Source organism: Schistocerca serialis, chromosome 7, assembly GCF_023864345.2.
Source record: "Schistocerca serialis cubense isolate TAMUIC-IGC-003099 chromosome 7, iqSchSeri2.2, whole genome shotgun sequence".
Classification (NCBI taxonomy): Eukaryota; Metazoa; Arthropoda; class Insecta; order Orthoptera; family Acrididae; genus Schistocerca; species Schistocerca serialis.
The window spans coordinates 524,106,377-524,133,656 of NC_064644.1; the positions used below are offsets into that span (position 1 = coordinate 524,106,377).

At 41.5% G+C, this 27,280-nt stretch overlaps 1 protein-coding gene across 1 annotated transcript in view; it reads right to left on the minus strand.

Moving 5' to 3' along the window:
• LOC126413202 (gonadotropin-releasing hormone receptor-like) overlaps positions 1-27,280 on the minus strand; it is a 748,063-nt gene that overhangs the window by 36,541 nt on the left and 684,242 nt on the right. The window contains exons 6-7 of the mRNA XM_050083098.1: positions 10,414-10,540; positions 6,719-6,733 (exon numbers count right to left, since the gene is read on the minus strand). Of these exons, the coding sequence (XP_049939055.1) occupies positions 6,719-6,733; positions 10,414-10,540 (142 nt within the window). The remainder of the gene's footprint in view (positions 1-6,718; positions 6,734-10,413; positions 10,541-27,280) is intronic.

The following is a 27,280-nucleotide window of genomic DNA, read 5'->3' on the forward strand; positions in this document are numbered from 1 at the left end:
TCTTGCAGTGCTCTGTCATTTCCCAGAAAAATATTCACCAAAAAATTCCGAAACAATCTTGTTTCCAAGATTTTACTTTCCTTGCTACAAAATTAGTGGTACGTGGATTCAAAACAAACGAGCAGGCTAATACAACGGGGAATACAGGCATGAACATCGAGATATTCTTCTATAGTTGAGAAGTTCGTCAATTGTTGACGGAGAGATGTGAAATGAGTGACAAGATACAGACTGTAAAATCAACCATGCGACTGCGTCGTTTTCTTCCAAACACTCAATTGTGACATAATGGTGTTCTTTTACCTGTCTAATGCACATTGTTATTTTAGATATTTATAATTACCCTAGTATTGCAAAACTGCGTATGAGAAATACAATTTCTCATTAACAACGTAAATTTAAGCTAGGTCCAGCATAACGCCTTAACTAATGCTGAAACGTGTATAGAACGCCTCTTAAAGCTTTATACGTACTCTAAACATTACATCATATCCTCTGTACAGACGTTTTTATGTACATCACTTAAACTGGTTTATCGATTTTTCTATAATGTGCTAGCCAAACGTTACACGCTACTATGTTTTATCCACTTCTCTTCATTTATCCATTTTTATATATTACATTCTGTATTTTTCTTTTTAAAGCCGTAATGTGTTAGCCAAACCCATAACATGCTACAGCGTGCTGGCCATTTCTCGTCATTTATCCATTTTTATATGCTATATGCTGTACTTTTGTTTTTAAGGCCGACTTTACACATTCAGACTGTTTGTTCTTGTGCACTAGAGGCGTTTTGCCGCTCTGTAAGGTACAAACATTTTTTTGTGCAGTCGCTAGAATGTGATGTTGAGGTCCACCGTCATCACTACGTTGTTCTTCTTCTTCTTGTCCATGTCACTGTCGCCATGTTATCTGATAGAAAATCCTTCTATATATTCATTTGATGACAATGAGACAAATTCATTTCAAATAGTGAATAAAAGGAAACAACATACACAATTATAGCGGATTCATAGACATAGTCTATGTATAATTAACTCGCAAGTAGTTAATGTGCGATAGACATCACGAGAATTTTAGTCAGAAAAAGATTACGAATTTAATTTTGTCTGAGGTTATACTTCCTTCTATTTAATTGAATTCAGTAATTTTTTACTTGCAAGTACCACAGCTGCTTCTCACTACTGACGAATTATTTCGTAGTTCTTAACTGATGCATCTTAATAGGAATTATTAACAATTTCTAAGTAGAACTTTAGTGTACTCAATTTTCGGCAAAACGTATTTCAGTTTGAGTGTACGGTGGAACCTGCAGGACTCCTCAAACGATAAAATGTACCACACTGGTTTTTATTAAGTGCAGTAAAAATTATTTTTATTTTATATTTCCATTACTTAAAAGTTCAAACTTGCTAATTGATTTTCGCTTTCATTTTTTGACAATATTTCATAAATTTGAACAATATTCATACATCATTCGAATATTCTCTCTAAGTTATTTCGTTCAAGTTAAGTCATTTCATTTATTATCCCACGTAATATAGCTACATACCGCTGTGCCATGATTTTGTTCTCGCCTGTTGCTGCAGGTCTCATCATTGCTGTGCTTACATATTGCAAAAAAAATAAAAAATAAAAAAAATAAAAAAAAGTCCAAATGAATTAGTCACATGCTAACTTTGGACATAATGGGTGGAGAAAGGTGAATTGGCGTTGGCAGATACTGTTCTGGAAGACCGATGATTTCTGAAGTCAATTCCCCGTGCTCTTGTGTATTAATGACATCTTTAGAGGAACGCATGATACGGGGTACTCCCCATTTGCAGCAGTATGTGAGATTTTGTTGTTAAGTTACATCATAACTAACTTAGTGCCAAATTATCCCCTCGCGTAGACTCTATAGGCTGCATTTTTGCTTTTATTCAACTGAATTTTTATGCTGTTCACAAATTGCAACATCTATGTTTATCACTCTAATTAAGGCCATAAAAGCATGGTCTTTTCTGACCAAAAAGCGATTCTCATTGCTGGATACCAAAGATTTTGTTAATCATACCTTTTGCGTTCTTGTGGAGATATTTCGATCGGAACTTTCATCCCTTAACAAATATTTCTTTGTGTCTAACCGAGAAATGAAATACGAATTTTCATAAACTTAGCATTAAACTTTTTAAAAGTAAATATTTTCTTAAATATTTTTGTTCTCTATTGCACTTTCTTAAGACTTGAATTCCCAGAAACACTATAACAGAGGTTTTTTAATTTATAACCGACAAGTCATACAGTAAATTTTAATAGATGTAGCCTCAAAACTCCTTTAGCGGTTCTTTAGTTATTATTTATTTTCAAAATAACTTTCACCCACTATTTTATCCACTTAGTGGTTGAATTTTCAAAAATGCTTGTACACGTATTTTTCCCGAATGAGAAGCCAAATACCAGTTTTTGTAGTTGTTGTTGTTGTGGTCTTCAGTCCAGAGACTGGTTTGATGCATCTCTCCATGCTGCCCTATCCTGTGTAAGTTGCTTCATCTCCAAGTACCTACTGCGACCTACATCCTTCTTTTAGAGTATTCATCTCTTGGTCTCCCTCTACGATTTTTACCCTCCACGTTGCCCTCCCATATTAAATTTATTGATCCCTTCATGCCTCAGAATGTGTTCTCCCAACCGATCCCTTCTTTTAGTCAAGTTGTGCCAGAAATTCCTCTTCTCCCCAAATTCTATTCAGTACCTCCTCATTAGTTACGTGATTATTCATCTAATCTTCAGCAATTGCCTGTAGCCGCGCGATCTAGGGTGTCTTGTCACTGTTAGCGAGGCTTTCCCCGTCGGAGGTTCGAGTCCTCCTTCGGGCATGTGTCGTCCTTAGCGTAAGTTAGTCCAAGTTAGATTAAGTAGTGTGTAAGCTTAGGAACCGATGACCTCAGCAGTTTGGTTCCATAAGACCTTACCACAAATTTTCAATTTCCTGTATCTTCTGTAGCACCACATTTCGAAAGCTTCTATCGTCTACGTTTCACTTCCATACATGGCTACACACCGAGCGAGGTGGCGCAGTGGTTAGCACACTAGACTCGCATTCGGGAGGACGACTGTTCAATCCCGTCTCCGGCCATCCTGATTTAGGTTTTCCGTGATTTCCCTAAATCGCTTCAGGCAAATGCCGGGATGGTTCCTTTGAAAGGGCACGGCCGATTTCCTTCCGCATCCTTCCCTCACCCGAGCTTGCGCTCCGTCTCTAATGACCTCGTTGTCGACGGGACGTTAAACACTAATATACTCCTCCTCCATGGCTACACTCTGTACAAATACTTTCAGAAAAGACTTCCTGACACTTAAATGTACACTCCATGTTAACAAATTTCCCTCCTTCAGAAACACTTTCCATGCCATTGTCAGTCCGCATTTTATTCCTTTCTACTTCGACCATCGTCAGTTATTTTGCACCAAAAATAGTAAAACTCATTTAGTACTTTAAGTGTCTCATTCTCTAAACTAATTCCTTCAGCATCACTTGATTTAAGTCGACTACATTCCACCACAGTCGTTTTGCTTTTGCTGATGTTCATCTTATATCCTTATTTCAAGACACTGCCCATTCCGTTCAACTGCTCTTACAGGTACTCTGCTGTCTCTGACAGAATTACAATGTCATCGGCAACCTCAAAGTTTTTATTTCTTATCGATGGATTTTAATTCCTACTCCAAATTTTTCTTTTTGTTTCCTTTACGGATTGCTCAATATACAGATTGAATAACATCGGGGACAGGCTACAGGCTACAGCCCCTTCGTGCCCCTCCACTCCAAGAACTGCCATCTGGTTTCTGCACAAATTGTAAACAGCCTTTCGCTCCCTGTGTTTTACCCCTGCCATCTTTAGAATTTGAAAGAGAGTATTCCAGTAAACATTGTCAAAAGCTTTCTCAAAGTCTACAAATGGTAGAAACGTGAGTTTGCCTTTCCTTAATATATCTTCTAAGATAAGTCGTAGGGTCAGTATTGCCTCACGAGTTTCAATGTTTCTACGGAATCCAAACCAGTCTTTCCCGAGGTCGGTTTCTACCAGTTTTTCCATACGTCTGTAAAGAATTCCCTTTAGTATTTTGCAGCCGTGACTTATTAAACTGATAGTTCGGTAATTTTCACATCTGTCAACGCCTGCTTTCTTTGGGATTGGAATTATTGTACTTTTCTTGAAGTCTGCGTGTTTTTCGCCTGTGTCATACATCTTGCTCACCAGAACGTAGTTTTGTCAGGACTGGCTCTCCAAAGGTTATAAGTAGTTCTAATGGAATGTTCTCTACTCCCGGGGCCTTGTTTCGACTTAAGTCTTTCAGTGCTTTGTCAAACGCTTCACGCCGTGTCATATCTCCCATTTCATCTTCGTCTACATCCTCTTCCATTCCATAATATTGCCCTCCAGAACATCAGTACATCGCCCTTGTATAGACCCCTCTATGTACTCCTTCCACCTTTCTGCTTTCCCTTCTTTGCTCAGAACTGGTTTTCCATCTGAGCTCTTGATTTTCACACAAGTGGTTCTCTTTTCTGCAAATGTCTCCTTAATTTCCCTTCTGACAGAATCTATCTTACCCCTATTGATATATGCCTCTACATCCTTACATTTGCCCTCTAGCCATCCCTGCTTAGCCATTTTGCACTTCCTATCGATCTCATTTTTGAGACGTTTGTGTTCCTTTTTGCTGGCTTCATTTACTGCATTTTTATATTTTCTCCTTTCATCGATGAAAATCAACATATCTTATGCTACCCATGGATTTCTACTAGCCCTCGTCTTTTAACTACTTGATCCTCCGCTGCCTTCACTCTCAACAACATATGGTTCTTTCAGTTTCTCCAGTACCCATCTCCTTAAATTCTCACCTTTTTGCAGTTTCTTCAGTTTCACTCTGGGGTTCGAAACCAATAAATTGTGGTCCACATCTGCCCTTGGAAACGCCTTACAATTTAAAAACCTGGCTCCTATATCTTTGTCTTCCCATTACATTATCTATCTGAAACCTTCCAGTGTCTCCAGGCCTCTTCCACACATACAATCTTCTCGTAGTAATAGCTTCAAAACTCCATTAATAGCGGCATATTTTCAAAAAGCTTTTCACCCCCTTAGGAGTGGAATTACTGAAATCTCTTCTTAAGCGATGCCTACAATACAAGATCCACGCTCTCTCCCAACATCAATTTTCTATCCTTACGGGTTTGGACTGGACTATGATGGGTCAGGGAATCAGTCTGACACTATTTCACCCACTTAGGGTGTGAATTTGCTAAAACAGTGAAACGCATATTCTTCCATCTCCAACCCAGAAGCAAACACCAATTACCAAAGATTTAGATTTAAAATTCTTTCGTACGTATATCTTATTTTTAATAGAGAAGCCAAATATAAATTTTCATAAATTTAGCTTCAAACATGATTTCACAATGAAATATTTTCATAAAAACTTCCATCTTCCATTTCATCCCCTTAGTGATCCAATTTCCAAAAACAGTGAAACACGTATTTTTTTTGTTTCTAACTGAGAAGCCAAATTTAAAATTTTATAGATTTAGCTTTGAAAATGCTTTCATAATAAAACAGCGTCATAAAAAGTCTCATCCCCTATTTCATACCCTTAAGGGCTCATTTACCAAAAACATTGAAACGTGTATTTTTTTATTTGTAACCGAGAAATCAAATACCAGTGTTCAAAGATGCAGTTTTAAAAATACTTTAGTAGTTCTTTCACAATGATGTACTTCAAAACAAGGTTTCACCCACTATTTTACTCCCAACGGACTAAGTTTCCAAAAATGCTGAAACACGTATTTCTTTATTTCGACTGAGAAACAAATACCAATTTTTGTAGGAACAGCTTCAAAATTGCTTTAGTAGCGACATTTTTCAAAACAACTTTTAACCCCCTATTTCACCCACTTGTGTTGGAATTTCGAAAACTCCCTTCTACAAACTTCAAGTTTCTATTCTTTAGCGGTTTGGGCTGTGCGATGAGTAGTCAGTCCGTCAGGACGTTGCAAGTCTAGCTTCAGTGATTATACATACGAGTGATAATTCTCATTTCAGGTTTGGCTGCAAGATGAAAGCATATGTACGTACTATATAACTTCTGGACAGGGTGTTGATGAATGCATGATGCATGATGTTTGAATATATAGCTATTCAAAATTCATTCCTGGTACGCCTACATTGTGTGTCTCTGGCTATTCCATTCAAACTTTGTGGTCAGATCGCGTTTCCAGTTTGTTTTATGGGTCATAAATATTCTCATAGTAGAGCATAGCTTTAGAGTTATGGACTTTACTTAACTGCTCATTATAGTCAGTTGATTGTTTTTATTACACAACAGACCGTTTACAAAGTTCCAGCTGTGAAGTCATTTTCAAATGTTTACAAATTCAAAGGCCAACAGAGCGGAGGAGCTTTATCCATAACATACCTACTACATACATTAAAGCAAGTCTCGCTTCACCTCTATAAAGAAACTATTTCGAACATTGACTCTGGGGATACAAATAATACAATCATTAAGAAGACATTTCATTTATAGGCTAATCAATAAACCAATAGCTAAGAGAATGTCACCACAAACTTATCAATGTTAAAATAAAAGAAATTACAATTAGCTTTTAATACATAGATGTTGATTTAATGAGCTCTTATTTCAACTATGAGTGTCCTCAGCAGACAATACTTACCTGCATTGCACTTACCTTTAACACAAGAAAATCTGTCATGAGTTCGTTTATATCACTGTGATTTCCATTCCTCGTTCTAGGGATCATCCTAATAATATTAGCTACTTACCTGCTTTATAAATTTCTCATAGTATTTCTTTACATTGTACTTCTTTACATATGATGATTTTTCACTGCAGCAGTACATCACTAGTAAATCTGGGATATTAACATAGGAGGAATCTTTAAGTCTTTCAACAGTTTCAAATAAAAGTGCACGAGGTGTTCAAAAATCTACCTTAATCATTCTGAGACAATGACATGTCATAACTCTAGTGCAAGTGTCCATGTCAAGATATCCTAAAATATAAAACGTTGTGTTTTGCGTTAATGTTGGACCTCCGGTGCAGATCCAATAAGTCATCTTTATGTGAATCGTAAAATGGGACAAAGTTTTTGCTAACAGTAAAATTTTACCAGTTTCTCGCTGGCGTGGAGGGATGCGCTTTCTACTTTTGTCAGTTTTATGTCTTAGTTAACTATAAAAAGAATAATATTTTTAAAATAACATATTTCTCTATTGTTAATGGAGTAGAAATACACACTTAAGTCACAAGGCATTACAGTTTTGTTTTTCCGGAACAACTACCACAATTCAAAAATAAATACAAAATATGATATTTTATTTGATTTTTTAAATTTTACAGTGTCAGTTAACATTCCATAGCAAGTGTCATAAATCTGATGTGCCAGTAAACAATAATAAAGCTATGTGCTTGTATGTGTAAGACTATAATTTTCGTCATAAAAAAGACCTGAAAATCATTTAACAAAGTGTGGTGCAGATAGTCTCTATTCAAGGGCTTTCGAGTATGCGTATTCCGATGTAACACCTGATATAAAGCACTCAGAGTTTCTCATTGATTAAATACCTCTTGTTAAAAATATCATGTGGGTTAAGTGGATAATGAGAATATTTGTGTGTTATTGGTTGCACAAAGTGACTTGGTAAAAGATTTTTAAAATATTCGCTGATATCTTACAGGACAATACAGTTTACATAAACACTTCCGTAAAGAAGACAATTGTCATACAACTAACATCATCCTTAATTTGCTTCACTTGAACAACATTTCTCTGCCAAATTTCATGATTAAACGTAGCCTTGTTTCATCATTCTTTCTCCGATTCGGAGCAGGAAGTTTAATTACAGTCAGCTTACGAGCTGACAACAGCAATAATATCATAGTTCTAAGAAAAAAGCTTTAGTTTTAGAATCTGCATTATCAAGAAGTAGGTCAATGTTACTAAAACCATGAAACAGCAGATTTTTATAGTTCAAATAAAAGACTTTCAAAAACAAAAATGGGTGGAAATAATTTCAACTACGTTCAGAGAGTACGTTTAGAGAGGTCCACAATTTTTAACCGGCTGAAACCCTATAAAATAAGAAATACTTTGAAGAGGCCTGGTTTTAGCTATCAGTTTCCGTAGAACTGTTAATTTTGTACCTCGCTTAAATGGTAGCGTCAGTCAGCCGTCCTAAGCTCAAAGCTGAAAATTTTAGTCAAAAAAATTGCTTTGTACTAAATTCAATAATGTATTGTGGTTTCCAATGGTGTGAAATGCCGGGCAAATCCGCTGCAGTCAAGTGTACTGTCTGGAACAGTACTTCGTTATTGCACAAGATAAGTATGTTGTTAAACAAGTTGGTGATCAAAACAGATAGAATGAATGTGACTGATAAAAGCACTGGAAGGTTGCAGGCGTCTGATAGGCTATTCTGCATCGCAGAGTTGCGTAGAGTAGAAAGAGAAAATGAAATTAATTTCCTTAGCACCGTTTGGTGGTAGCCTACGAGAGAACCGTAACTAAAGAAGGAAACTAGAGACTGTGCTTTGGGATTAAGAGCGTGTAACATATTTATCCTAGTACGCGTTGTGTCTTGTGATAGAAATATTTTGCTGTCTAGATACCGCCTTCTACTTGCGGCAACAGTAGAAGTAGCCCGTTGACCAGGTTTTACGATTGACATTATAGGTATGGGTCTGCAGTACTCAACGTAACCGACACATGTGAGAAACACATTTAGTGAATAATGTACACGAATTATTCCTCTTGTTTTGTCATCTAAGGCTACAGTATGTGTACGTAAAAGTAATATATTTCTTTAAGTTCTCAACGTACCAACTGAACGTACGAAAATGTGGAAAAGATATGTCTGCATTGTGCATGCAGAGCATGTATGTATTTCCAGTTTGTTTATCTTACACAATCTTCGGATTGGCTAAGTATTTATCTGCGAATACTTAAGTAAACGTATCTTAGGACTGCGAAAGACAGGGTGGTACTGACAAGATGATGCGTAGGTGCTCAAAAAGCAATTTCTGTGATAAATACTAGGTTACAAGATAACACCCGTCTGCATATGTTGAAGATAATGTGTTAAGACCACTGTAAGGCATTTTGCTTCATCTTGTGACTGACACTTAGGGAGCTGCTGGTTGACAATATACGTTAACTCCTATCGACTCCTTCTCTTGGCGAGATATGAAGCTTCTGGTGTTCGAGGCTGTGACAGGCACTCCAGAAAGTCTCATTGGCTCAACTCTAGCATTTGCAACGAATAAGAGTGGAACTATATCCAACATCAGTATGTTTGGTACTAACACGAAAGTTCCAATTGGTTACTGCATGCGTAGAAAGGAGTTTAAAAGTCACGTATTAAAACATCGTAGAGTACGTAATAAGGAGATGAAAGGATTGTCTCAGAAAATTCTCAACATTCCTTAGGTCCGCAACTACGAGTCAGTGTATAAACATTCAGTGACTTTTTCTGTTGTCAATTATAAAACAAGGTGAACACCTAGGCAGTGCTGAAGTTACCCCGTTTCCAAACTTACGTCACGGATGTGATGGTAAAGCTCGTATTTGGACATCTGTGAATTTCTCTTGTGATTTAAGACATAAGTATAGCCTAGAGTTTGCTTAGTCGTAACATCAATATGTATATGAGTGAGATGACGTCGTCTGAGGAAAGGTGACAATAATGCTCTCGGGTGAACACTTGGAATTTCTGACTCGGCGAGAGAGACTCATTGTGTGTGACATCAACCACCTCCTTATTTTTTTGAGATCAACGTTAACACGCAACACTTTTAAAGTCCTTGCTTCGCTCAGGGGAGCGACTGTTCGTTCTCGTGACCTGCGGCGGACGAGGAAGTTCATTGCAGCGCCATTCAACGGGAAGTCACAACTCTAACAAGGCAGCAACGTGTAAGCACTGGGAGAGAGGTACAGCCGTAGCAGTATCGTCGGTTCTGCCATAAACTGAAGCCCGGCAACTTCGGCCGAGTCCTTAGTGACTGCCGACGGCGGATGTGCACCGCAAGTGACGCGACAGCAAGGTGGCGGTGGTCCCACTGTTAGAGCACCGTCAGGGCGCTGCCGGCGTGGACTGTGAGATGAGAGACGCACTGGTTTCCCAGGCAGGGATGTTGATGTAGGCAGGGACGGCGAGGACTAGCCCCAGACGAGTGGGGCCCCGACGACGCGGCGACAGCGCCGCTACCGCCTCCGCCACCACGCAGCAGCCTGACAGAGCCGCGGGCGCGGGGGCGGCGTTAGAGCGCCGTCTTGAAGCTGCCGGCGCGAGACGCGCGGCGCAGGAGGCGCACCGAGAGGCGGCTGGCGCTGGCGGCGGGGGCGGCACCCGCTGCGGGGGCGGCGGCGGCGGCGGCCGGGCCCTCCTCCAGCGCCACCAGCGTCGTCTCCTCAGCCGTGGGCGGCCGCACGCGCCGCATGCTGCCCATCAGGCTGCGCTGCGTGAACGTCGAGCCGTCCCTAAGGGCACACCACGAGGCCGGCGTTAGCGTACCTCACGTACCGAAGTGTGTCGATGTGATGGATGGATGGAAATTGTCGTATGGGCGCACGACGGCAAGGTCTTCAGCGCCCGCTCAGTAACAGATTGAGACAGGTGTCAAGAAAAGACTCAGAACAGTAAGATAAAACAGAACGTAAAACACAGGTAACAAGCTAGGAAAAATATGGGCCTAAGCACACCGAAGCGTGGGACGAAGAGTGCCGCCAGCAGTAAAACATGGACAACACAGGAAGAAAGTGGTAGATGGAGCTAAAACAATATAGCAGATGGAAGTGGCTGGCTGACCGCAAGGAAACAGGGAGGAGCCAGCCACTGTGCAATATACTAAAACCTCAAGCCTACAAGTTTAGGCCAGAGTCCAGACACATCACAAACCTTTAAAACCCTACATACACACGTCTCATCATTAGCTAATACACAGGGCAGATCACCATCAACTTTTGCTTCTGCCCTTGCATCACGGTATGAAATGCGGTCTGTTAAAATATGACGGACAGAGATGCGCACGAAACGGAGGATCCTCCCGCCGTAATAGAAAGCTATGTGTGAGAGGACAGTGGCCAATCTGAAGACGCGTGAGGGTCACTTCCTCCCGCCTGAGCAACCGGCAGGAGGAACGCCACTGCCGAGTGGTTGACTTCACCAACCGCGGTTTATTGGCCGTCACAGCCAGCCATTCTTCCTCCCACAACTCCATGCACTTCTTGTGGAGTGCAGAAATGACAGACTGCAAGGGAATAGGACACTGGACCACATCCTGCTCTCTGCAGGCCTCCTTGGCAGCCCGATCGTCCTGTTCATTGCCCCATATTCATACATGACCAGGCACCCAGCAGAAGGACACCTCCTTACCCCCCCGTTGGAGCAAGTACAGTTGGTCATATATCAGCTGGACCATCTCCTCAGTTGGGTACAGATTCCGAAATGATTGTAAGGCACTAAGAGAATCGGAGCAGGGGAGAAATCGATTTGCCCCGAACACAATTCATCCGCTTCAGTGCCCTCAGGATCGCGTGGAGCTCCGCTGTGAAAACGGTATATTCATCAGGGAGGCGAATCCGGGTAACATATTAGGTAACACTACAGAACCGCCAAGGAAATTCTCCTGTTTGTAGCCATCAGTGTAAACGACGGTAAAATCGTGATTCCCATCTAAATTGTTAAAAAACTGAGATTGGAATGTAAAATCTGGTGTACTATATTTCTTAAAATTAGTCAAATCTGAACTAATTCTGGGTCTCCGGAGGAGCCAAGGTGGAAATTTGCTCCAACCGCGACGGAAAACATGAAGACCAGCCATATCCATCGCAGAGAGGCAATCCTGTGCGCGAATCCCATAGGGCCGTGTCGCTCATTGCCGGTTATGAAATAGCCGTGACAGAGGAGGCTAAGCAATGGTATGGTATGCAGGTGTGTATGGTGCGGACAAAGTTTTATACGCCTGGCGCGCAGTAAGTAGCCGCCGCCGCATATGAGGTGGCGGTTCACCAGCCTCTGGACAGAGGCTTGGTTTGGGACTAGTTCTGAATGCCCCAGTGGCCAACCGAAGCCCTTCATGGTGCACAACGTCCAACTTCTTTAAGTAAGAAAGTCTCGCAGACCCATACACCGTGCACCCATAATCGAGCCGAGATCGCACAAACGCCCTGTAAAACCAGAGCAGACAAGTCCTGTCGGCTCCCCATGTACTGTGGCTAAGACATTTTAAAATACTTAAAGCCTTAAGGGACCGTCGTTTCAGGTCTTTAAGATGAGGTAACCACGGAAGCTCCGAGTCAAAAATGAGCCCCAGAAATCTCCCCGCGTCTTTAAAAGTAAGGACAGTGTCCCTCATCCTCAACCCAGGAAAGGTTAAAATCGAACGAGAACGCTGAAAAAGAACACATACGGACTTCTCGGTGGAAAACTTAAAACCACTCTAAGAAAACCCAATCTACACAGCACATTACGCCCCACACGGGAAACTGACACTGAAAACGGACTGATATACGTAGTATTTATATATACTCTAAGACAAAAGAAAGCGATGCAGCACGAAGGTATTATGCAAATGGGACGGAAATCGGTAGATATGATGTACATACACAGACAAACAAATAATTACAATTTCGTAATATAATGGACGATTTATTTATGAAAAAGGAGCTTCATAATTTGAGCAAGCCAATAGCGCGTTGGTCCACCTCTCACCCTTATGCAACAGTTATTCGGCTTGGCGATGATTGACAGAGTTGTTGGGTGTCCTCCTGAGGGACACCGCCCGAAACTTTGTCCATTTGGCCTGTTATATCGTGAAAACTCCGAGCTGGTTGGAGGGGCCTGCCCATAAAGCTCCAAACGTTCTCAACTGGGGGTAGATCTGGCGACCTTTCTGGGAAACGTTTGGTTTAGCAATCACGAAGACAAGCAGTTGAAACTCTCATCATGCCTATTACCTTTGTGAAATGTAAGCCCAGGCTGGTCTGCTATGAAGAGAGCAAAATGGGCCGTAAAATATCGTCAACGTAATGCCGTGATGTAAGGTTGTCGCGAATGGCAACCAAAAGGGTCGTGCTGTGAATAGAAATGACACCCCAGACCATTGTCTGGCAGTATACGGGACAACAGCCAGTCAGGTATCCCATCACTGTTCGGGGCGTCTCAAGACACATCATCATACGTCATTGGGGTTCAGTTACAACTGGGAATCATGACTGAAAACAATTCTACTCCAATCAATGAAATTCCAAACCGAAGGCGTGTCTGGAGTCACCCCAGACAGCGGTGGGATAACAATCTGACCGTCGTCCACCATACGTTCCAGCCATCAGAAGTGGTGGTTTGCGGTGCTATTTCTCGTATTACGCCTTTGGTTCCGCCTTGTTACCCTTTGCTAAAGTCGTCCTGCACTTACATATCAGAAAGATAATGCTCGCCCCCATACTGCAAGAGTTTCTACTGCCTGTCTTTGTGGCTGCCAAACTCTTCCTTGGCCAGAAAGGTCCTTAGATCCGTCACCAACTGACAAAGTTTCGAGCATTATGGGCGGAGCCCCCCTCCCCCACCCCCCGCCAATTAACTCGGTATTTTGAAGATCTAAGCTGCCAACTGGACTGATACCGTCAGGAGCACATCCAAGAACTCTATCAAACAATGTCAAGCTGAATAACTCCTTGCATAAGCGCCAGAGGTGGACTAACGGTTTATTGACTTGATAACCTTTTTAAGCTTTTTCTCTTGAATAAAACATCGAATATTTCTGAAATTGTAATAACTTTTCCGTACATGTACTTCACATCCATCGATTTCGCTCCCATTCGGATAACTCCTGCGTGACGCGTCGTAATTTTTGTCGTAGACTATATGGATGTGTAGAACCCTGTTACGATGGAAGAGAGACCAAAAGGCCCTAATAATATTAATTTAAGTAAATAAATAAAAAATATACAATCTCATATGGGAATGATTCTACAGTAGCTGGACTATGGAACTAAGCTGGAGATGGTGCTGTAAGCAAGTTGACAGAGAAACAACAAAAATTTTAGGTCGGCGAAACATTACCAACTGATTGGACTTCTGCTCGCACGTACAAGGACATATGAGATACTGTCGACGGATCTCTCTGGTACCAGTCAAATATTTCCTCTAAGGCCTTGTGAAACAGGCATAAATCCCAAAGGGGCACATAACTAGGAGAATAGCGGGGAAGATTCAAAACAAATACTAAACCTGAACTTAGTGCTAGACCAAAAGAATACTGGTGATAAGAAGTATGTCGTAGCATCTGTTGGTTTCAAAAAGAAGTATGGAGCGACTGACATAAGTACTCACATGAACATCTTGCAGGTACCAGAAGTAGGCTGGACCAGAAGCCTACTGTAAACAACAGCAGAACAAGACTCAAGTTGAGAGGACGACTTTCAAGAAGTTTTGAAATCAAGATTGAGTGACTGTCTCTCCCGTCTCTTCTTTAACTGTGCTCTGGAAAAGGTAATGAGAGAGTTTCGAGAGGAGTTAGACAGGCTTCTAAGTAGTATCTCCGTGTGACACAATCGAAGATGGCTCAATGTTGATTGCCCGATATTTGCCGACGATCTGTCACACATACGTAACTCAACATAAATTTCAGTATATCACCTCAGTGCTCTCAGGGAGCAAGAAGCAAAGGTAGGGTTACAAGTGTCGCCTGAATAAAATGCGACACAACAGGAAGACAGTGATGATTCTCCTGGCACACTGCATCAGAGCGGGAAGAAATCAAGAAAACCAACAGGTTTAAATTCCTGGGAGAATATCCCATATACAGTCTTTCCGAAAGACTAGAATTATTAATCCGAATTAACGAGGAGCAAATGACATAGCAACTGACCAGCAGTGCGTATAACGAAACGCGTCTCTCCTGTAAGTCAGACATAAGACAGTACCAGATGATCACCCGCCCCGAAGCCTCGTACAATCCCGAGTGTCTAGAACTCAACAGGAATAGTCTCACGCACAAATCTGAAGCAGAGGAGAGAAACATAATGAGGAAGATAGGGGACCAGTGAAGGTAAGTAACGAAATTAAAAGGCGGTGAAACCAAGGCCTCCACGAGTGCTGCACAATAATACGGACTTCGCTAAGAACAGACGTCATGCCTTGTGTGGACGTCCCAGCAGGTTGTCCAGTCATATCCTCCAATACTGGCGAAGGACGGAAAAAAGGTCATCAAAACTGAGAGAAGTTATAAAAGATCTGCAGCAAATGCGATGTGCAAAAAGAGACTTAAAAGATCTGACATACTTCGGGAGGTGCTTAAGCAAATGACATCCAGAACAAAGGACCAAGAGGAAGGAACAGTGTAGGCATAGCATACGCAACTACTGGGCGAATGACCAAAGAACAATTTCGTATACAATATTAGAATGTCGTGGTCCTTAGGGGAACTATATGAAACAAGGAGAAAAAGGAACTATCTCAAGGGTATTTCACAACGCCGTAATCGCTTTCGGACAGTCAGTGGTCACCTTCAGACTGTCAGTGGATAAAAATACGAGACGCGGAAGCGTTATAAAACCAGAAAATTACGCTAAATAACTGTCTAGCGAAAGAAAATGAAATCAAAGCCATATACAGCAAGCAGTGACGTAAATTATCCATTCCGCTGTCGACAATACTAAATGCAACAATAGGTAGAGGTTGAAGTTTCTTAGGGGAGTGGGGGAGTGAAATCAGATGTATCTCTTTAAACACATGTAACACACGCGAAGACAAAAGGACTTCGGCAGATTATACACTAGTATTCAACAGGGTAATCGGCATGACATTTGCATAGTTTCAGAAATATAAATTTTTAAGACAGCTTTTCAACTTCAGCATTCTTTAAAAAAGAGTAGGAAGGGTAGTAGGATGAGAGGAGTAGATGAGAGTCATGTAATTACGTGAAACAAGGAAATTGTGTGTTTTTTTAGATATGTAGATACTTTTGTTGTTTGGCCTCATGGTAGTGAGAATTTAAACCGGTTTTTGGAACATCTGAATTCAATCCACTCGAATATTCAGTTCACTATGGAGGTAGAAAAGAATGGATGTTTTCCCTTCCTTGATGTGTTGGTCAAAAGGAAGACTGATGGTACGTTGGGACATTCTGTTTATAGGAAGCCTACCCACACTGACTTGTATCTGCGAGCTGATAGTTGTCACCATCCAGCTCAGCGTGAAGGAGTACTTCGCACCTTGGTTCACAGGGCCCACGTTGTCTCAGACCCTGAGAGTTTGACAGCTGAGCTATCACATCTCGAAGTCACCTTTCGTCAGATTGGTTACAGTGAGAGGCAGATCAAACGAGCGTTGCGCCATCAGCCTTCTGTGCAACGAGTGAGTGACGACAGCAACGAAGTGGCATCTACGTCTACGGCCTTTTTGCCTTACGCAGGAAGCATTTCCAACAGGACTGGCCGTATTTTGCGGAAATATGATGTGTTTTTCGACCACCTTCTAAGATTAAGGCCCAGTTGGCGTTCGTAAAAGATGATCTTGGTTTGCGTAAGACTGGGGTCTACCGTATTCTTCCATATATTGGTCAGACAATCAGGACTTTGGAAGACCGTTGTATTGAACATAAGCGTCACACACGCTTACCACAGCCGATCAAATCCGCTATTGCAGAACATGGCAATGTTGACACCGGTCATCCTACGGATTACAACAACACGGAAATTCTGGCTTGCACGTTCAGCTATTGGGATAGTGTTATTAAGGAAGCTGTTGAAATCAATCAAGCAACCTTATTAACAGAGACGGTGGATTTTGTTTAAATGTTGCTTGCAATCCAGCTCTGTCTCTCATCAAAAAACAGAGGGACAGAATTAGTGCTACCTCACCTGTTGATTAATAGTAACTATCGATATTTCTGATGTTGGTTATCTTTGTTTGTGTTGACACTTGTTCTGTGTGTGGTGTCTTCCTTGTTTCTCCTCTGTGAACCGAGGTATTAAATTTGCTTGCACATTTCTTCTTCGTTGCATTTGTGCCTTGAGAATGGCAGGGTGTGCTCCTGTCGAAATATCGGCGGTGTCCGACGACGCCACCCGGCAGCAAACCCGTAAGTTATTTGAACAAGGAAATTATTTGATAAAAGTGTTGACTAAGTAAAATAAGTAATATAGTGAAGATATACGCACGTTCTCCCCAACTTTTAAGGCCAAATGGATCCTAAACTGGCAAGGGAATGGTCAGTGACACAAGGGAGACTTCACTCTAGAAAACGTAATCTCACATTTCCAACGTTACTACGGAGGCAGTGCTGGCTCTTCTTGCTACATTCGAGGCGAAGAGGCGGGCATTTAGGTCGGACGTTTTTCAGTGTCGCCAGACCAACACCTCAGTGAAAAAGAATGCCTTTCTCTGTGGAAGCGTGTTTCCGCACTGAATTTGAACACAACGGCCGAAACATTATCTTGGGACTTTTCACTGCATTGATTCTCTGAAACTGAAAAATTATCTGAACCTTCCCATCCTACCGTCCCTTTCATTGGCAACATGTCGGCAGGTTGGAAATCGCTGGGAAAATTACACTGAACCGCCAAACAAACTGGTATTGGCACGCACATTCAAATACAGTGATATGTAAACAGGCAGAATACGGAGCTGCGGTTTCCAACGTCTATATAAGACGACAAGCGTCTGGAGAAGTTGTTAGATCGGTTACTGCTGCTACAATAGCAGGTTATGAAGATTAAAGTGAGTTTGAACGTGGTGTTGCAGTCGGCGTACGAGCGATGGGACACAGCATCTCCGAAATTGCCATTTTCCCATACGACCATTTCACGAGTGTACCGTGAACGTCAGGATACCTGTAAAATATCAAATTTCCGACATCACTGCGATCGCAAAAGATCATGAAAAAATGGGACCAACGACGACTGAAGAGAATCGTTCAACGTGACAGATTGCTGCAGATTTCAATGCAGAGCCATCAACAAGTGTCAGCGTGCGAACCATTCAACAAAACACCATCGATATGCGCTTTCGGAACCGAAGTACCAGTAGTGCACCCTTGATGACGACACGATACAAAGCTTTGCTTCTTGATGCAATAATTTACCAACAGCCATATGATTTGTATAAGTGGCCAGGCCACCAAGAGCTGTTGCAGGACGATTGATTCACGGATCCAGTTATATGGCTCCTTCCGTGCATAGCGATTTTACGACTATGACACGTGGGGCCTGAAGATGGCATCAATGTAATGCCGAAACTGGTAGCACATAGAAGTTCATAAAATAAAATAAACTTCTACAAATCATACGGCTGTTGGTAAATTATTGCATCAAGAAGTTCTTGCCAGCCGTCGTCCCACGACCCATAATATATCAACGAACACAAAGCTTTACGTCTTACCTGAGCCCGTCAACAACGACACTGGACTGTTGATGATAGGAAAAATGTTGCCTGGCCGGACGAGTCTCGTTTCAAATCGTATCGATCGGAAGGACGTGTACGGGTGTGTATACAGCCTCATGAATCCATGGACCCTGCATGTCGGCAGGGGACTGTAAAGGCTAGTGGACGCTCTGTGGAGTTGTGGGGCACGTGCAGTTGGAGTGATATGGTACCACTGATACGACTAGATACGACTCTGACGGATGACACGTACGTAAGCATTCTGTCTGATCACCTGCATCCATTCGGGTCCATTGTGCATTCCAACGGACTAGGACAATTCCAGCAGGACAATGCGACACCATGTCGAGAACTGCTACAGAATAACTCAAGGAACATTCTTCCGAATTTAAACACTTCCGATGGCCACCAAACTCCCTAGAAATGAACGTTATTGAGCATATCTGGGTTGCATTCAACGTGCTGTTCAGAAGAGATCTCCAACCCCTCATATTCTTACGCGTTTATGGACATGCCTACAGGGTTCGTGGTGTCAGTTCCCTCCAGCACTACTTCAGACATTAGTCGAGTCCGTGCCGCATCGTGATACGGCACTTCTGCGTTCTCGTGGGGGCCCTATAGATATTAGGCAGGTGTACGAGTTTCTTTGCCTCCTCCATGTACTTATAAGTGCAAAATTTGCCTACCAGATTTACAAAGTTTGACAGTCAGAATCTGTGCTTGGATTTTAAATTCATGGAATATTTTTATAAAGCTGAACGCAATCGTCATTGGAAAATCTCAACGCTCGACTCTTTGGAATGAGCATCTAGAAAACGACGTAGTTAGTCGCGTGTTCGCGTGCTACCGTCGTGCGCATCTATGGAAAGTGGTTGAAAGAAAGTGAAACCGAGAGTATGGGACCAAGTATTGAACGTCAACGTCACATTACAGAATATGGGGGCCGGAAGTTCGCCCGTTTTTAAGAACGTCACCGGTAGCGACCTGTGGCAGATCTCAAAACAGTACAATGCCAGGTCACGCACCTCTCTCTTATTGAACATGGGGCTCGGCAACAGACAACCCCAGCGTGTTCCAACGTTGACGCAACGATATCGACAGTTACGATTGTGGCGGAAACAGGATAACGGAGTTGACCCGTTGTTCAATGAAAGCTGTCGCCGGGTCTAATGAGTCACGTGTCTTGTTAGATCATGTCGGTGTCTGGATAGCCGTCATCTAAGTAAATGGCTGTTCGAAACACGCACTGGCGCTACCCGTGCATTCTGGAGGTTCAATTTTATGCTGTGGGAACATTTACCTAGGCTTCCCTTGGGACCTGTGGTAGTAATGTCAGGCACCATGACACATTACGGAGCACTTTCATCGCTTCAAGCTTGCTGTCGTTCCCGAAAGCGATGGCGATGGCATCTTTCAACAGGACCACTGTCCATGTCACAAGGCCAGAATCGTGCAAACACCTCGTTTGATATTGGGGACCAGCACCGTCCCCAAAAAACACCGGCCCGTAATTTACGGAAACTGCGCGACCTGTGCGTATGAATCTGATGTCGCATAGCTCCGATAACCTACCAAGGACTTTTGGAATTCACACCATGCAGACTTTCTGCTGTATTGCATTCCAAAATCATATCAAAAAGCTGTTGAGTCGGTGGTTATTATGTTTCGAGGTGGCTCACCATGCGTGTAAGCGACCAGATTTCTGACTTAATTTTTCCGACGAGTATTTTCAATGCATGTTTCTGTATTATGTGGAAGAACAGTTCATTTCTGATTCATATTTCAATGATGGCCACCTAGGGTACAGTTACCTACCAAGCTATCCATTCTGTTGAATGTGGTTTTTTTTTTTTTTTGTCGAGCATTAGAATACGGCAATATGGCACCAACGCAAGCGGAATAACGGCGGCTCGAATCCTTGTTGGTTTCTTCTTTATTGTAAAAAAAAAGAAGAAAAGAAAAGAACACCGCGAATTTTAATCACTGTCCTCCCGAACCACAACTACTCCATCTGTAATACCAGCATCGTTGGTGGGGTATTAAATCCCTATTTTCTCTTCCTTCCAGTACTGCAGATCGGTTTCAAGTACCTAAGGTGATAAAAATCTTATTTCTCTAGAAGGCTCTATATTTTATATTTTCCACTGAATGCAACTACATTATTATGACTTATTTTGGTATTAGGCTATCATTAGACTTGTCTAACGTTTAGTTCAATTTGAGAAAATACTTTTACGTTGTCTTGGGATATACTTTACTTATCCTAATACCGAAGCTACAGAAGATTTAAATTTCCTCTTTGTTTCCATCTCCTGAACATTGCTATTGCACTGAAATTGCCTGTGTGCAACTAAAAAAGTGCTATCTACGCAACGACAGGAATAGTCACGTTCTTGTAACTAAATGAAGTTAGCGAACTGCTATGGAAACGTCTCAATTTTTGAATATATCGGAAGAATTACATACATGCAATTGGGTTTCATAAGAATTTCAATTAATTACGTAAGGTATATAACATTCATCCTAAAATATTTTCATCCTCCTGTAGGACTGTTTGAATCGTTTCATGCTCAGGCTAGTTTATTTAAATTAACCTCTGCTTTTGATATAGCGTTGGAGCCACTGAATTACTTCCTTAAATTTTTAAATTCGTTTAAAAACAGAGAATGAAGATTATGGGGAGAGTGCTGTTATATTTACGCTGCGAGCCGACTAGCCACGAGCGCAATATGCTGAGATGTTAAAGCGCGACCGTAGGCGAACACCTAAGCTCACACTAAAATATAAATTGAATGATCGGGTGAGTGAAATTTTATGTTCTCCCCTGTACCTGAGAACATAAATCACTGTAATAAACGTGTGCTTAAAAATAATCCTAATACCTTTATTTTCTTTCCCAGCGAACAAATGAAAGTTCTAAGAGAAGAATCAATTTTTTTTTTATTTTTATACGTGTCCACGATTATTACTTACCAGTCGCAGGTTGTTTTCGTTTATAAGAGTGGAGCATCCGAAAGATTCAGTGCTTGTAGCGATTCAGCGATTAGTCGAAAGGAAGAAAGAAGATTAGGGGTTAACGCAACATCGATGAAGGCGTCATTGGCACATGCTCTTTGAGGCACTCTGACACAATTTTGGAGCTCTGGAAATGATGAAGATAGTGAAGAAATGTATGATGAGATAAAATAAATTATTCAGGTAGTGAAGGAAGACGAAAATTTAATAGTCATGGGTGACTGGAATTCGAGAGTAGGAAAAGGGAGAGAAGGAAACATAGTAGGTGAATATGGATTGGTGCTAAGATATGAAAGAGGAAGCCGCCTGGTAGAGTTTTGCACAGAGCATAACTTAATCATAGCTAACACTTGGATCAAGAATCATGAAAGAAGGTTGTATACATGGAAGAATCCTGGAGATACTAGAAGGTATCAGATAGATTATATAATGGTAAGACAGAGATTTAGGAACCAGATTTTGAATTGTAAGACATTTCCAGAAGAAATATTGAACTTAATTGATGAAAGGAGAAAATATAAAAATGCAGTAAATGACGCAGGCAAAAATGAATACATACGTCTCAAAAATGAGATCGCCAGGCAGTGGAAAATGGCTAGCAGGGATGGCTAGAGGACAAATGTAATGATGTAGAGGCTCATCTCACTAGGGGTAAGATAGATACTGCCTACAGGAAAATTAAAGAGACCTTTGGAGAAAAGAGAACCACTTGTATGAAAATCAAGGGCTCAGATGGAAACCCAGTTCTAAGCAAAGAAGGGAAAGCAGAAAGGTGGAAGGAGTATATAGAGGGTCTATACAAGGGCGATGTACTTGAGGACAATATTATGGAAATGGAACAGGATGTAGATGAAGATGAAATTGGAGATATGATACTGCGTGAAGAGTTTGACAGAGCACTGAAAGACCTGAGTCGAAACAAGGCCCCCGGAGTAGACAACATTCCATTAGAACTACTGATGGCCTTGGGAGAGCCAGTCCTGACAAAACTACCATTTGGAGAGCAAGATGTATGAGATAGGCGAAATACTCTCAGACTTCAAGAAGAATATAATAATTCCAATCCCAAAGAAAGCAGGTGTTGACAGATGTGAAAATTACCGTACTATCAGTTTCATAAGTCACAGCTGCCAAATACTAACGCGAATTCTTTACAGGCGAATGGAAAAACTAGTAGAAGCCGACCTCGGGGAAGATCAGTTTGGATTCCGTAGAAATATTGGAACACGTGAGGCAATACTGACCTTACGAATTATCTTAGAAGAAAGATTAAGGAAAGGCAAACCTACGTTTCTATCATTTGTAGACTTAGAGAAAGCTTTTGACAATGTTGACTGGTATTCTAAAGGTGGCGGTGGTAAAATACAGGGAGCCAAAGGCTATTTACAATTTGTACAGAAACTAGATGGCAGTTATAATAGTCGAGGGGCGTGAAAGGGAAGCAGTGGTTGGGAAGGGAGTGTGACAGGGTTGTAGCCTCTCCCCGATGTTATTCAATCTGTATATTGAGCAAGCAGTAAAGGAAACAAAGGACTTGGAAGAGCAGTTGAACAGAATGGACAGTATCTTGAAAGAAGGATATAAGATGAACATCAACAAAAGCAAAACGAGGATAATGGAATGTAGTCGAATTAAGTCGGGTGATGCTGAGGGAATTAGATTAGGAAATGAGACACTTAAAGTAGTAAAGGAGTTTTGCTATTTGGGGAGCAAAATAAATGATGATGGCCGAAGTAGAGAAGATATAAAATGTAGAGTGGCAATGGCAAGGAAAGCGTATAGATTTAAGTGTCAGGAAGTCGTTTCTGAAAGTATTTGTATGGAGTGTAGCCATGTATGGAAGTGAAACATGGACGATAAATAGTCTGGACAAGAAGAGAATAGAAGCTTTCGAAATGTGGTGCTACAGAAGACTGTTGAAGATTAGATGGGTAGATCACATAACTAATGATGAAGTATTGAATCGAATTGGGGAGGAGTATGTGGCACAATTTGACAAACAGAAGGGACAAGTTAGTAGGACATGTTTTGAGGCATCAAGGGATCACAAGTTTAGCATTGGAGGGCGGCGTGGAGGGTAAAAATCGTAGAGGGAGACCAAGAGATGAATACACTAATCAGATTCAGAAGGATGTGGGTTGCAGTAAGTACTGGGAGATGAAGAAGCTTGCACAGGATAGGGTAGGATGGAGAGCTGCATCAAACCAGTCTCAGGACTGAAGACCACAACAACAACAATTGGGCTAGGGACCATTTGCACGAATCTACCCAACTGCATGATCGTCCTACTGTATATAACTTACATTACAGATTCCAAGTTTCAGTATTACACACTTTCTCCAGCTTACGCAAATGGAGCAACTCGGTTGGTACTTTTTGTGTTAGATGAGGTCTACGGTGCGTCTTAAGAGGCTTATGGAGGCATAGTTTAGTTCATTGGCGGTTCCTGAGAAAACTCGAATACCGTGGTTTTTGGGGTCCAGAACCGTGCCGCGGTTTTCAAGCCAGCTATGCGCAACAAATGGCTGAAATTTTTACGATATATTTCTAAAATCCCGACCCTCAACAGTCTTGAAAATTTTTCTTGATTACTTTACCCGTGTCCGAGATGCAGGGGTTCAAAGTTACCCTAATTGTACACGTAAAATACGCACGTAATATCAGGTGTGAAACAAAAACGTAATTTTTTAAGTGTCGTAGCACCCAAAAATATGCTGTAGAGTGTCTCCATTATCATCATAAGGGTTCTGGGAACCCCATGTTCAACTTCTGATGCACGTGGAGAATTTGTGTGCACGTAAAATCCAGTCTGAGGTGGGAAATTACTTTTGCATTTTTCAGTTTCTCATAAGTAAACTATAAAAAATTTAGTGACCCGTAATATTCTTTTCCAATGAGTGACACGCCCTGTAGCAGCAGGGAAAAGAAGAGAAATAGGGAAAAATGCCCCTACCGGAGCACAAAATACGTTAATATGCTCCTGATTTAAAAATCTCTGACTGAAAGGTCTCATTCTACCTTCCTCAGCAACTTCAAATATTTTCGCCACAGTTTCGGCTATCGAACGTATTCGCGCTTTCTTATGCTGAGCGAGAAGAAGACAGTGGCAGTGGTAAAAGTACTTCATGGTAATAAAACCTGAGAGACTGTAAGGAGTAGGTGCAGTATAGAAGGAGCGAAGGGGGCAATGGCAGTGTTAGAGAAAGAGAAAGAGTGACAGTGGAATATAGTCGACAATGACGTAACAGTGCTGGGAGAAGAGTTAAGGAGAAAGTGACGATGGCAGAAGAATAAATAGAAGAACAAAGTGGAAGTGGGTGAGAGTCAGTGATAATGAAAAGCAGAGTCTATGACAATGACGACGAGTAAGGGAGAGATAGGGACAGTGAGAAGAGACTGCAGCAGTAGGAAGGAAGGAAGGAATGAGTGAACGAGATATTAACAGAAAGAGAGAGCATGTGGGAGACAGAAAGAGTGAGAGGAGACAGTAGTAGAAGTAGTAGTAGAAGAGCGGATCAAAGAACGCTCTGGATGTGAGACAGGAGACAATTACAGCTGGGCACAAGGAGATACTGACGATGAGTGGAGCTGAATAAGTGAATGAGACCGGACAAGTGGGAATGGGCGGGTATGAGGGACTACAGCGATGGACTAGTGTTGTGTGAGCGAGTTACAGTTAGGGGAGCTTGTGGGGGTTAGAGATGAGCTGCACGTTAAAAAGAGCGCGAATATGTTCGCATGTCAGACTATAGGGGAACTTTTTGAAATGTGTTGAGAAAGGTAGAAAGAGGCAGGTGGTAGCAAAATTTTCAGTCAGCGTCTTTTAAAATAGGAACATAATAGCCTCTTTCCTGTTCCGATAGAAGCATTTTTTGCTGGTGTATTATAAGCTATTCTACTTATGGTGATATCCTATTTCCTTTTTCTATTTACTGAACGACATGTAATATGTTAACTTAATGATCTCATCCGATTGCGTAAATTTTTTGACCATAACGAGTCAGAGAATGACATAAATGGTGAACCCTACTTCCACCTACTAAATTTCGGAGGTTGTTCAAAGATACCTTCTCAGTATTTTCGTATCACAGATCCGTCATCTCCGGTGGCTCGTTACAGATTAACAGCATTTCGTTTGATTTCTTACTGCACTTATTCTTGTGTCTGAACTGCTTTAAATATAACTGCACAACTGTGTGAACGTCGACGGTGGAAAAAGGACCCTCATAGCATTTATCTCGCATGAATAGGACGATTGCTGCACTATGAATGAGTTTTTTTATTGCGTATTTTATTACGTATTTCTTGTGGATTAAAATATTCAATATCTTGTGTGTTTTAATATTCATGACAAATGAAACGTTTTAAGTGATTTACGTACCAGATGATGGTATACGGCCGAAACCGGTACTACTAATAAAATCCAGTTGATACAGTTTAGTGTCATGAGTTTTTTGAAACATATATCAACTGATGAAAATTGCCTGAAAAAAATTTGTTTCCTTCACTCACAGTATTTGCTGTTGACAGCACTATTACCCTCTTTACCCTTCGCACTCAAGCTCGAATGTAGTATTACTCTTTGGATGTTTCGGCAGTGTTGGTTGTATGTTAGTCGTGATATACATCGGTAGGCATATATTTACTGATGATGGCGTGCGGGTACACACAGTGCAGTGGAAGAGAGCCGCGACGAATCACAACTACGTAGCGACAGCAACCACATCACTGTAATTTAACATCTTCTGACAGCTGTTGCGTAATTTTGCGTTTCGTGTAGTACTTTTTGATGACTGCACATTACGGGCTTCTTCATTGGTGTGAAAGTACTTTCACAAAACCAAGTAAATGATGTAAGAAAGATAATAAATCATAATTACCCTATTACTCTGTAGCAAACCACTGTAGATAGCGGAAATAGAAAATCGCCGTGAACAAGCTCTGAAATTTCGTCAGTGGAGTTCGCCTTGACCCCGTATAAATTCACGCGAGGAACGCCTGTCACTTAGTTCTATGCAACTGAACCGCCAGGCGTACTTCATCGATGTAACACTTTTTGATTCTCTCCTTCCGCGCTTTATCAAAGTTTCATAGTAGCTCCTTCAGACGATCGGTCACTACAGGTTTATAGTTCACTCGTTGGGACCATACGCTTCCAATCACAGTTTTTTGGCTAATCTAAATCTCATAGAGGTGAAAATGTCGCATAAATGGATGGCTAAAACTGATTTGCTCCCAGACCTCATTCCTACATGTGATAGAATTTTCTCAGTGTGGTTCACAGCGAGCTCTTACGTTCTTCCAACAGTCCCACAAATATCTAACGCAGTTTGATTTTAAAAATGTACCTGCTTCGACGTCTAATAAAATAAAAAAAACATATAAATATTTACCGTACAGCGCAATAATTGTCTTTTTGTGTACTGTCGCTTACCAGAAACCTAGTTCTACATCTGCATCTACATGGGTACTCTGCAAATCACAGTTAAGTGCCTGGCAGAGGGTTCGTCGAATCACCTGCACAACAATTTCTATTATTCCAATCTCGTGCAACGCGCGAAGAAAGCGAATATCTGTATGTTTCCGTGCGAGCTCTGATTTCCCTTAATTTATTATGATGATCGTTTCCCCCTATGTAGGTCGGCGTCAACGAAATATTTTCGCATTCGGAGGGGAAATTGGTGATTGAAATTTCGTGAGAAGATTCTGCCGCAACGGAAAACACCTTTGTTTTAATTACATCCACCCCAAATCCTATACCATTTCAGTGACACTCTCTCCCCTATTTCGCGATAATACAAAACGTGCTGCCCTTCTTT